Source organism: Ascaphus truei, chromosome 4 (assembly GCF_040206685.1).
Source record: "Ascaphus truei isolate aAscTru1 chromosome 4, aAscTru1.hap1, whole genome shotgun sequence".
Lineage (NCBI taxonomy): Eukaryota > Metazoa > Chordata > Amphibia > Anura > Ascaphidae > Ascaphus > Ascaphus truei.
The window spans coordinates 326,158,433-326,171,893 of record NC_134486.1 but is presented as its reverse complement, the minus strand read 5'-3'; the positions used below and the strand labels follow the sequence as shown (position 1 = coordinate 326,171,893).

The 13,461-nt window shown below is 40.6% G+C and overlaps 1 protein-coding gene and 2 non-coding genes across 5 annotated transcripts in view; 2 read left to right on the top strand and 1 right to left on the bottom strand.

Moving 5' to 3' along the window:
* Positions 1-13,461, top strand: part of KCNQ5 (potassium voltage-gated channel subfamily Q member 5) — a 699,212-nt gene that overhangs the window by 409,298 nt on the left and 276,453 nt on the right. For all 3 annotated transcript variants that reach the window (XM_075598021.1, XM_075598020.1, XM_075598019.1), the window contains exon 2: positions 1,185-1,275. In XM_075598021.1, the coding sequence (XP_075454136.1) occupies positions 1,185-1,275 (91 nt within the window). The remainder of the gene's footprint in view (positions 1-1,184; positions 1,276-13,461) is intronic.
* Positions 4,700-4,783, top strand: TRNAL-UAA (transfer RNA leucine (anticodon UAA)). Its single transcript has one exon. It is a non-coding gene; the product is annotated as a tRNA-Leu (tRNA).
* Positions 11,044-11,127, bottom strand: TRNAL-UAA (transfer RNA leucine (anticodon UAA)). Its single transcript has one exon. It is a non-coding gene; the product is annotated as a tRNA-Leu (tRNA).

Genomic DNA, 13,461 nt, shown 5'->3' with positions numbered 1-13,461 from the left:
AGGGAATATATAATCTCTGTCTCTCTCTCAAGTCTCCCTCTCAGAGTAAGAAGGAAAATGACTCTTGATTCCTGGGGCAAGATTATTACTGTCTAACTTTGTTTTAACAGAAAAGGGGCAGGGAGCAACACTATTTGTAGCATTTGTTTATGGTAATGTCAACTGGAACATACCTTAACACAGGCATCATCTGTTTCTGTAGCAGGCCAGGAAATCAAAATCCAATGGAACACTACATTTCAAATTGAATTAGCTGTGAGTTCTCTGTACCTAATCAACCAAAAATAAAAAGTTTCCACTCTGTGATCTTAGGTTACATAACATTCCTTCTTTTTTCAATTTTTGTTAGATTTTAGAATTTATACATTCTAAACATTCTCTATCAGGCAACAAATAGTGAAGCCCTACTTATTTTATTACACATACAGTACTGTATATAGCTTTATATAAATTAGACGTATGCATGTAAATAATATCCACTTATTAAAAAAATGCATATACTGTATATTTGTCTTACCTTTTACACAATATATGTGCTCACAAATTATATTTTTATTTGCTTTTACCTTTTATTAATTTACAGTGTTATTTATCCTGTTTAGACATATTGTAATGTATGCCTATTTTTTTGATTTGGAAGTGTTCCTTGCAAGATTTATACTAATGAAGGTGTAAATGAACTAATTAGAAGTTCTGGATTTACTGTATCTTTGGCAGACATTGTTAGACCTCCTATTTAAACCAGGGTTAAGGATCGGGTACATTGCAAAATGGTAGACGTTCATAGAACCCAAGAAAGGTTTGAAGGAAGAACGCATGTGTTTATTAAAAACATATCAATGTTGACATTATATTTAATCAATGCTTCTTGCACCATAACTGCACTTTTGATTAAAAGTACACAGTGGGTCCGAAGACAAAGAATCATTTGACTTGTTTCACTGGACCATGCTTAATGAATGTGTTGCATTTTTGTCAAATTATTTGGTAACTGAAAAAAGTAGAGCTTCATACTGTTAACTATGCAGAACATTCTCATTACATTTACTGAAAGAGCGCCTACAAGTAGCTGCCTTAAAGATTACTCAACCAATGTTGTGTGTCAATGTACACATTTTTGAGATTTAAACAATTGCTAAAGAGAATGAGCATTCAGTCAATTAATCCTTTCTTTTCTTTTTCAGTTTTCTTCTAGTCTTCAGCTGCTTGATTTTATCAGTGTTTTCTACTATCCCTGAACATCAAGACCAAGCTTCATATTGCCTATTTGTTCTGGTAAGTAACTCAAAATATCTGGCATACAGTAGTCAGTGCATAATATTTAGGTCAATTGTCCCTGCGTGCTTTGCTCCTTTTTGGTCTGAAGAGAATCAGACCATAAAAATAAAAGAAAACATTATTTTTAGAAGACTTAAATCATTCATGTTTGAAAGCATAAATATTGTTGTCACATTAATGCCTTTAACCAATTCAGTTATGGTAACAATACAGCAACCAATGGGTTAACTTTCGTTTTAAAAATACCTATTTTTCTCTGTCTCCTGTGAGGTTACCTGGGTCAACAAGGTATTTGCATTAATGGGACAATAAAACAATGAACAATGAAAAAAAACAATATGTTTATAATTGTAGTGACTGGTGACAGTGTGCAGTTGTACTAGAGATTTAATTGATTTGATATTGTATCTTCAAAGGGATTGTAAAAATTCGTGAGACTGTTCTGGTTAGCAGACAAAAGGTGATAGAAAGGGCACTGTCCATTTCCTTAGAGATGTAAAAATATATGATATTTACAATCTGGTGTAGTTCACAAATGTAACAGTGTTCCCCCCTCCCCCCCCCCCCCACCCAATCTCATGTTGGCCCTATCATGAGGAAACTGCCCCTTGTTACGTATGGTATAGTGTGGTGCACCTGCTAGGTTACAGGACTCCTGAGTCTCCCGCAGTGGTATGGGGGATATCATAAGGACTGGCTTTCGAGTTATGGCTGAGTTATACTCACTATTGGTACAGCGCCTCCATCTCTTCCAGATCCCCAGAGTTGTAGGGAGGAGTCTCTGAAAGAGAACCTCTTGGTATAGCTTCTCCCTGAATGACTCCAGGCTCAGGCGAGAAGAGCTCTTTATCAAAGGTATACTTTATTCTTTCCAGGAATGGCAGACTGCCCATCATGCAGCCGGTCTCTCAGCCACTCATCACTTGGTTGTCACTCGAAGTAAGTCCCTGGACACCACTCCTAGACAGGGCCCTAGAAGCTGTCCGTGCTCTTCCCTTACTCCCTGATGGAGTAAGAGGAATAGTCTCCCACACCACTCCCAGCGGGAGGGCCACAAAGCCTGCCAGAGCCCTGGCAGCTTGCTGGAACAGACCTCCTCTCTCAAGGGGGAGAGGAACTCTAAATCCAGGAAGTGCAATGCAATATTTAGTTCCAATAGGCACCACCCCTGTGTCACTGTAATTGGACACAAAGCCTGATGACACTATCTTCACTGAATTACTGCACAGCACATGTGTGGGGGGAAACCCCATGATTACTCCTGTCAAACCTGCCCTTACCATGGATTATTGCACAGGAGGAGAAAGAACTATAACCCCAAAACTACACAGGGCTACACAAATATAACAAAAAATTATTTGTGACTGGCAAAATTAGATGTGTGCAACAATATCATATGTGAGGGCGTGTCCATATTGCATATTTCAGATATTTGTTTCCCCCTCAAATATTAAAATTAAATACGATAAGACAGATGTCCAGGCATGCATTGAAATCGGGTATTTTATATTCTCAGATTCATTTGAGTTTAAAATAATTCTCTCTCCCTGCCATAAATCTCATGAATGATTAATGTGTGGGAGATAATACACACTTACAAAAGGTTGGCCTGTCCTTGTCAAAAAGACAAAGTTTTGGGCATAAAACCAATGCATTGGAGTATCAAAAGGAGAATTCATTAGCAAGGGGTATTATATCAAATTACATGGGAATTCACCTATTCAATTTCGCGACATCTCGAGTAGTTTAATAGGTGGTAACGTACTAAGCTCTTTTATATCCTGTTATTTTATTAAACTGTCTGCATTTACATATTGTATTTTGTAACATTTCCTTTTGTCAAACAAGCACTGTACCCTTTTCGTATATTAAATCAAAAATTTGGGGGCCTTGTACCTTTGTGAAGAGATGAACCGTATTTTCAGACACATTAGTCACGCTACACTTTCCTAAATCTCTCTCAGCATCTCCCCTCATGAAATCCCTCTCCTGGCTTCCGATCAAATCCCGCATCTCACACTCCATTCTTCTCCTCACTTTTAAAGGTTTACACTCTTCTGCCCCTCCTTACATCTCAGCCCTAATTTCTCGTTATGCACCATCCAGACTCTTGCGTTCTTCTCAAGGATGTCTTCTTTCTACCCCCTTTGTATCTAAAGCCCTCTCCCGCCTTAAACCTTTTTCACTGACTGCCCCACACCTCTGGAATGCCCTTCCCCTCAGTACCCGACTAGCACCCTCTCTCTCCACCTTTAAGACCCAACTTAAGAGACACTTGCTTAAAGAAGCATATGAATAGCACTGTGGATATTCTGAACACATGATACATAAAGCTTGGCCCCCTGCAGACACACTTACCTGAACTCCCTCCTCCTGTCTCTGTACGTTCTCCCTACCTACCAATTAGACTGTAAGCTCCTCGGGGTAGGGACTCCTCTTCCTTAATGTTAATTTTATGTCTAAAGCACTTATTCCCATGATCTGTTATTTATATTATCTGTTATTTATTTGATTACCATGTGTATTACTACTGTGAAGCGCTATGTACATGAATGGCGCTATATAAATAAAGACATACAATACAATACAATTAGCATTAGGTTTTTCTGTAAATTCAATTTTTAGTAAATAGGGGACTAAGGACTCCTGAGGGTAAGACCTTAAATTGTTTTTGGTGGAGGTAGCGTAATTGAAGTGTAGAGTGATGGTTCTTGGAGAGCTATTGCTAATTTTTAGTGCCCTACATTGAGGTGAGTTAGCTGATTAGCTGGAAGTTTAAACCCCTTTCACATACACAAGTCATGTGCACACAGGTGTGGCATTCGTGACAATTTGAAGAGACCTTTCTAAACACAGGTCAGTAGTAGGGAGGCATACATTATGTCAAACTTTTTTTGACAGGTACCACGCCCCCTTTGCCCCTAAGCCCCGCCCCCTTTTGGCCTTAAACCCGCCCTATGTCCCGCCCCTTCCGTATCCGGTCCCGCCCCATCCGTATCCGGCCCCGCCCCCTGCGCATTTTTAGGTTGCCGCCCCCTGCGCCAAAAAACAGCGGTTGACGCCCCCTACGCCAAAAAACGCGGTTGACGCCTCCTAAGCCAAAAAAACGCGGTTGACATCCCCCAGACTCCATTTTTTTATTATGATGTGCATTTTTTTATTCTTTTTTGTGATTGGTGCGTACGGTTGACGTAGATTGGAGGGGGCGTATACATACGCGGGGCATGTCCGGGCATGTTTATAGGCGTTTGGGGCATGCCCGAACATGTTTTTTTTCATACGGGGGCACGTCTGGACATGTTTATTCTGAAATAACGCAGTGCGCATGTCAGAAAAGTTCAAATGACGTTGAAAAGAGGGCGTAGCATTTTTTTTTTAAAATTCAGACAGAATACGGCTTTAAGAGGCTAAACCCTCAAGTGTCAGGGTGGCCGAGTGGTTTAAGGCGTTGGACTTAAGATCCAATGGACGTATGTCCACGTGGGTTCGAATCCCACCCCAGACATAATATTTTTATATATTTTTTTTATTTGTATATATTTTTTATTTGTATAGAGACGGTACAGGGATTAGCCGCAACAGTCGGGGGTTACATATAAATAAAAAGCACAATTGTATGAGTCAAAAATTGCTTATTTTATTTTTTAAAAGATAACACAGTTTTCACCAGGAAATAATTACAAGACGTATTTACAAGTAAAAAAGTAAAACGGCTGTTAAGGCCTTAATAGACTAAAATCATCTAGAGGCGTTGAGTTAGTACGATACATAGTATAGAGGGACAGCAATACAATGTCTTATTTTACAGAGGGAAAAAAAAAAAAATTAAACAGCTTATTTACAGTTTCAACCAGTCAGCCGACGGCAATAATAGACTACCCCTCCTCTTGTTTAGTAAATAACCCGGCGGGGATGTTAAGCCAGGGGCACTTAAAGAACTGTAACGCAAATCAGAGGTTCTTTTCTGAGGAGTTAAAAGGGATGATGAAGGAGGGTTCGTTGTATCGGGGGGCAGTATTTTTAAGCGATCCAGGCTTTCTCTATTTGTTGCATTACCCACAACCGATGAGGGGATATTCAGTTCAGCCATCGCAGCCAGAAAAGGGAAGTAGCCACTGTGTGGCGGGCGTAGAGAAGCGTTTTTTTGTGATGTTGTAATTGTCAGGGGGTACAATGGCGATGGTGTTACTGGGTAAAAATTTGAGCCGATACATAGCCATGCACACAGAGGCGAGTGTTGTCAGCTGAAAGGGGTCCACATTATAGACATCTTCCTCACCAATCTGAGACTCACGGTCGCTCATTACCGTATGCTCTGTCATTTCTATGACACTGGTTCTAAAGCAGATACAGGCTTTCTTCAAAATTTTTACATCCTCAATGCAATAGCTTTTAAGCTCAGCCTGAAAATTGAAATCACAATGTTTGTTCGCTTCATACCATGTCATGAACCCCGTTTTCTCGTCGGCCATCATGTACTGGGGGCCGTAATGCTCTATAGAGGGCATAGAACCGCTGTAATTTTGATTCTGTACTGTGTTAAAAAAGTGTGGGAAATATCCTTTACTGCCTGTAAACCCCAGGGCCTGTGGCAACTTACTGAGCTTCATGGGGAGGAAATTTAAAGAGTCGATAAATCTGATATTCAGATCAGGTATTGTTACACATAATAATTTACCGCCTTGTGCTAGTAATTCTATTTTTATCTTCTCTTTAAGCAGCTGTTGCACCACAAAATAGGAATCGTAACGGCCGGCATTATGTGCGATGAAAGTGTACTCCCTAAAGGGCCTGTCTATGAATTTTTTTACAAAATCAGCCAAACACTCTGGACCCTGGAACTCCCAACCCACAGTGCCGTCTAAAGACTGGGCACAACCTTTTTCTTCATCATCCCTTAAAGGCATGGCGTAGACATAATTTGGTATGTGTACGCCCGTCTCCTGCATGCACTCAAAGTCATAAAAAATGTAGTTGTCAGTGAGGACCGGTGGTTTGTATGGGCGCATGTAGCACAGGTGATTGTCAAAACTGGCGATGTAAGCATAACAGACTCTACACTGCAAACCTCTGCATTCATCATGATCGTCATCTGTGTAGCGACCGCAACGGTCGCAGTATTTCTTGCGTTTACAATCTATTTTAGCAGCTTGGGCTAGTTTCTTGTGTTCACTCAAACAATCCTGTGAACGACAAAATGCCCGACACATAGGACACCTAGGCATGTCTGCTATGACCTCAACACAATTCCGTCTGTGGCACGATCGGCAAAAATAGCGGCATGAATGGTTATTTTTGTGAGCGAATGGAGTATGACAAAAATCGCAAAAGTAATTGGCCCCGATGAAAGCGTTTATTTTTTTTACGCCAAAGTAATGTGTGTCTTCATGGTATATAAATAAAACCCTCTCTTTGCAGGGCTCACTTGTATTAAAAAACTGCCATTCTCCCCGATTGTGGTAGAACACTTTAATGGTTACATTCAAGTGCTTTTCAAAGTCGGGTATGTCGCTAAAACTGACTAGACGATCATCAGGAATACCCAGGGTGCGATGTATCAAACGTGCTTTCTCCAGTAACACCGCGTCAGCCGTATCTCTCTTTTCTAACAGGGCACAAAGACTGGCTGCTAGACACAAGTTATGGCTGTCGTTATTTAAGTCAAAGAGTAATTGTCTTTTTTTGTTTACGATGCGACTGTAAGGCGTTTAATTAATGCGTCTACGGTGCATCACACCACCAACTCTGTTCTTAACAATTATGACCAATAGTCTTAAAGTACCGTCACCAAGAACCTCCGCGTTGCTTTGTAACATGTTTGCCACATGTTCCAAAAACGTCTCAGCGCTTAAGGCGTCCTTAGAGCGTTTAATAGAGTATAAAGCTCTATTTAACGTGTCACCGTCTAGACGTAATTGCACCATGTCATGGGGTCCTATGTCGGGCAGTAGTCTATTCAATGTACACTGTATAGAATCATGTACCGCCTGTAATGCCACTGAAAATGATGTTATACGATCAAGATTTACAAATTGAAAATGTTCAAAATGTTCCACAGCATTAAAATTTTGTCGTACTCTTTGGTACTGCGCTACACGTTCCAAAAATACAGACTGATCCGCCGCATCGTTAGGGGGCTGTATTATCAGTGGTGTATGTATTTCAACACTATTTTCAACCGGCAGTACAGACCTTTCAACATTAATTTCATTTACAGATGGCTCTGACTGTACAGAAATTAATGGCATTATACCCCTCTGGGTATGTTCGACCGCAATTAAGTTGGGGCTCATAACGGGGGTCGATAAATCACCTGTACTAACGGGCATTAATGAGCATTCTGGCGTGTGTTCTGAGTTGTTGTCTACAACATAATTTATCTGCTGGCCGCTCTGCGTGCTTCTGTTTAACGTGGGGTGTTGATCTAAGCCCCTGCCCACCATATTTAGTCATGAATTGGTTAGTAATTGGGCCCCGTTGCTAAATACAGTCGTTAAACGATCAAGTTTTAGTTTGAACGCCGGCTCCATACACATGTTGCGTTCGACATGAGGCACCCAACAATGTGAATACAGTTCACGCATGAATGCGTTGATAGACCTCTTTACATCCACCCAGAAAAGGTATTCAGTACAACCCCGGCTCTCAATGTCAGATTCGTCCTCTATACACAGCGTTGTTGTGGCTTTTGGGTGTGTATTGTCAGTACACGGTGTTGTTATTATTACGTCGTGTATTATGTTTTGGTTGTTGGCCCCTGAATCCCCCTTTAGATGCATTACACCCTTGTGAAATATATCGCTTGAACGGCGAAGCCTTAATAACAAGGCTTTCATGCGCTCTAAATCGCGTTCATGCTCTTTCACAAAAATCAATGTTTTCAAGTCGCTTATTACATTTTCTATAAGCCGATTTAAATCTATCCAAAAAACAAAATGATTATAGAACCATCGCCAATAATGCGGTGTATCAATGTCATTAATCGTCGTACAGTTACCTGACTGACCTTTCTGCGCCCCATGATCATTGTTTGTGACAATCGTGATGTCCTGTAAAGGAAACCCTTGACTTTTACTGTTTGTGACCGGTGTGATGTCCTGTAAAGGCACCCTTCGTCTTTTAATTGTTGGCTGTGCAACAGCAGGGTCATTTACACGTGGGCGTCTGCCAAAGTCAATTCTACGCAATATATTTTCCAACTGGGCATGTTGCATGCCTGATACAGGCGTTGTGTTTATGCGTGCTGACTCACCGCCGGTGGCACGCGAAATGATATCCGCCTTTGCTGTTGGGGAGTTCAACATTGTAGCTGGTGGTGGTTCGATTGTAACCGTAACCGTTGTTGTTGGTCGCTTTACACCGTACAAAGCTTTTGATGTGCTGGGCTGCTCATTGTCGTGTGCAGGGGTACATTTATCAGGAACACGTCTAGTGGCATGCCTTACGGTCGTCTTTGAGGCTAAAAACATCAACAACAAAAAAAAAAAAAAGAATACTGTCAGCTCATTTCATTAATAGATTAAAGTCCAGACAGCTTGAGGAACTATGTTAGTACTACATTACGCAACACCACGTATATAGAGGCTTGAATTACAGCACAATAGACTCACCAGGCTTTTCAGGTTGCGGGGCCCGTGGTTTCTTGTTCTGGGTTTGCATTTCAGCGTTGACTTTTGGGCTTCTAACGCATTGGGTCCGGTGCATTTTTGACGCTGTGAACAAGGTCCTCTTTATTAAAAAGTTTTATAATAGACAGCAATATTTAAAAATAAAAAATAGCTACACAATTATTGTCTGTATGATCCCTAATGTAGGCTATCCCCTTTTTTGATTTGTCATTATGGACGGTTCAGGGCTGTGCTGTTTGGTCGATCGTTTGACAGAGTTTATATAACAGCTTCAAAATCTCAACAACACAATATACTCACCAGGCTTTTCAGGTTGCGGGGCCCGTGGTTTCTTGTTCTGGATTTGCATTTCAGTGGCGACTTTTGGGCTTCTAACGCTTTGGTGCCGGTGCATTTTTGAATCTGTGAACAATGACCTCATTATTAAAAAGTTTTATAATAGATAGCAGCATTTAAAAATAAAAAAAATAACTACACAATTATTGTGGCTGCATGAACCCTAATGTTGGCTATAAAAAAAAAGTGTAATAAAATGAATAGAAACACTATCTTAGTCCACTTAGATATATAATTACAGCCGTAATCTATAAAGTTTTAAATAAGTTCAAAACATGTCTATAGTGTTAGTTTTAAATATAACAGCGATACATTGTCATACATACCCCGTTTTTGATTTGTCATTATGGACGGATCAGGGTTGTGCTGTTTGATCGTACGTTTGACAGATCGTACACCGTTTTCCGTACCCCCCATGGTTTGTTCTGTACGGCATAAAAGACCGCATAGACGGTTATTCATGTACACAGGTAACTTTAAAAGTAAAAAAAAAAAAAGTATATGCAACCGCTTTTATATAAATACGCACCATCAGTAACCTGTTTTCCAAATCGACAGTCTAGAGCGTCATTAGCCAACCGCTCAGCTTGAAGTGCAGCAGCCAAAACTACATGAAAGAAAATTACAAAAATAAATAAATAATAATAAAGAAATAAAAATTAAAAAAAAGGCTGAGAAAATGTACCTGGTCCCCAAACAAGATATGGATCGTTTACAGCGCCCCCCACAACGAGTGGGCGACATACGTGAAGTTGCCATGCATCGCCTAGATACAGACATTAATGCGATCTTAAATAGCAATAATTTATCAGAGGATGAAAAGATAAAAAGATACACTACTGTACTGCAGAAATACTTGGTGCATGCTAAACAGAGCGACGGGGAGAAGAACCGCCTAACCCTTTTAATGCCCACTGATGAAACAGCCTCTCACCCTTTACATTTCCAGGATATTGCATCATCAGATACGCCTGACAATTTGATTCGTGAGGTTGTTACTAACGTGAATGTCCGCTTCAAGAAAAATGCAGAGTTATTGCTCAGTAAAATGTTTCAGGCTAAACATATTACAAGCTGGAATGACAAAGGGGAGTTTATTTATAAAAAACAGGTTATACCGGGCTCTAATTTACTGGATTTGGTACGCGGTGTTACACAAAGTCACACTGTTACAAAGCGTAAAATACCACAGGGTTGGAGCCCTTTTCTGGCTGCGATGGCTGAACTGAATATCCCCTCATCGGTTGTGGGTAATGCAACAAATAGAGAAAGCCTGGATCGCTTAAAAATACTGCCCCCCGATACAACGAACCCTCCTTCATCATCCCTTTTAACTCCTCAGAAAAGAACCTCTGATTTGCGTTACAGTTCTTTAAGTGCCCCTGGCTTAACATCCCCGCCGGGTTATTTACTAAACAAGAGGAGGGGTAGTCTATTATTGCCGTCGGCTGACTGGTTGAAACTGTAAATAAGCTGTTTAATTTTTTTTTTTTTCCCTCTGTAAAATAAGACATTGTATTGCTGTCCCTCTATACTATGTATCGTACTAACTCAACGCCTCTAGATGATTTTAGTCTATTAAGGCCTTAACAGCCGTTTTACTTTTTTACTTGTAAATACGTCTTGTAATTATTTCCTGGTGAAAACTGTGTTATCTTTTAAAAAATAAAATAAGCAATTTTTGACTCATACAATTGTGCTTTTTATTTATATGTAACCCCCGACTGTTGCGGCTAATCCCTGTACCGTCTCTATACAAATAAAAAATATATACAAATAAAAAAAATATATAAAAATATTATGTCTGGGGTGGGATTCGAACCCACGTGGACATACGTCCATTGGATCTTAAGTCCAACGCCTTAAACCACTCGGCCACCCTGACACTTGAGGGTTTAGCCTCTTAAAGCCGTATTCTGTCTGAATTTTAAAAAAAAAATGCTACGCCCTCTTTTCAACGTCATTTGAACTTTTCTGACATGCGCACTGCGTTATTTCAGAATAAACATGTCCAGACGTGCCCCCGTATGAAAAAAAACATGTTCGGGCATGCCCCAAACGCCTATAAACATGCCCGGACATGCCCCGCGTATGTATACGCCCCCTCCAATCTACGTCAACCGTACGCACCAATCACAAAAAAGAATAAAAAAATGCACATCATAATAAAAAAATGGAGTCTGGGGGATGTCAACCGCGGTTTTTTGGCTTAGGAGGCGTCAACCGCGTTTTTTGGCGTAGGGGGCGTCAACCGCTGTTTTTTGGCGCAGGGGGCGGCAACCTAAAAATGCGCAGGGGGCGGGGCCGGATACGGATGGGGCGGGGCCTATCTTTTTATCTTTTCATCCTCTGATAAATTATTGCTATTTAAGATCGCATTAATGTCTGTATCTAGGCGATGCATGGCAACTTCCCGTATGTCGCCCACTCGTTGTGGGGGGCGCTGTAAACGATCCATATCTTGTTTGGGGACCAGGTACATTTTCTCAGCATATTCCATTAGCGGTTAGTGAGAAGGCCAGTCAGCAGCGGTATAGCAAAACCCAAAAGAGAGCCAATAAAGCCGCCGGACTGCTTCACCAGGCGTTTCTTTTTTACAATTGTAAATTTTTTGTCGCTCAGCTTTTTTATAATTTTACGCCACTTTTTAAGTATGCCAATTTGCCGTTTTGATAAAGGTATTTTACCTTTTAGAGCATTGAGGGCTATCTCGCATATGGCGGTGACTAAATCATTAGATGCTGAACACAGAATAACTTTTCTTTGCTTTGGTGAAGCCCTTATTAATGCTTTTAAAGTATGCCAATTGCGGCGTAGTCGGTTAGACATGTTTACAACGGCGGAGCGACTACAAGTAATGACAATTTACAGATAGTTATCTCTTTTTAGAACCGCTTTTTTTTTTTAAAACATAAACTGTGGGGTTGTCAGGCGGAAAGATACCGGTTCTTAAGCGGTACTCATCAGGGGTCGTGGCTCTTAAATCTACTAACAAAAAACCATAGGGGGACCGTGTGGCATCTTCAAATGCCTCTAAAAAGAATTGTGATTTACCAGGATACATTTGACGAGCTAAGGTGTTAATTTGTAATTTATCCCTTGGATTTTTAAAAAGAACCATATATTTAGTGTTTAAATTTATGGTTCTGCTTTTTTTACCCTGGCAAAAAACATTTTGTACGAGGTACATGATACTGAGGTTTCTGTGATGCACATACTTGGTGAATGCTTTTTCAATTTCAGAGCTCTCACTGGCTGCTTCCATCAAGTCATCAACGATTGTCAAATTCACTTTACCAGGGGGAAAAAGAGCATCGTCATTAAATGTAGCGGGTATACCCTCAATAAATCTAATGTGGGGCATAGTGCTTAACAGTTCATCATAAAGATATTGCCAGCATGCATAAAACCATACGATATTATCAGGTCGGTGCGACAAGTGAGTGCTAGAATGTTGCAAAAGCTGTTTAACAAAATAGCTTTTCCCTGAATTTGACGGCCCGGCTAAAATACACGAGAAAGGATGTTGAAGCCTGATATCCATTACAGATTTATAATTAGTAACCAAAGGGTAGGGTTGTGAAGTCGTTGGTCAGCTGTCGTTTCGTGTACACACACTTTTGTGTTTTCTGTAGAGGACGAGTCTCAATCTGCCAGTAACGTTTATTTCGGACAATCCCAGCCTGTTGTACCACAATCTTTTTCTGATCTTCAGGATCAGAGTGTAAGGGGTAGTCCAGGACAATATCTTTTAAAGTGTCAAAGTTAATCAATTCAGCGTTTGCAGCGTTCAGTGTTATACCTTTAACTTTTAGACACGTTTTACCAGTAGAAAGCTTGTAACCGTAAGTCTTGGGACCGGCGGAAACAAATTCTGTAATGTGTGTACCATTCGGTAGTTCACTAGTCAGCTCCCCTAAGTAGTCACCCAGAGGCGGATTCCAGTCACCTGTTTTGCTAACAAAAATGACAGAGTCAGTGTCATGGTAGAGACACCGCTCTTGTAGCTTGTCCAAAACATTGTACAGTTCAAGACGGGCATAGGCCGTCGTAAAACAGGCAATAAAAATATTGACATTACGACCTACAGTGTATCCCTCCTTTGTATACTTCCAGCTAACCATGGCCGTGTCATCATCTAGGAAGTCTAAAGATGACACATCGTATTGCGTTGAAAAGGCGTAACCAAAAAGTTCATCAGGGCTTGTTACAATGCTTG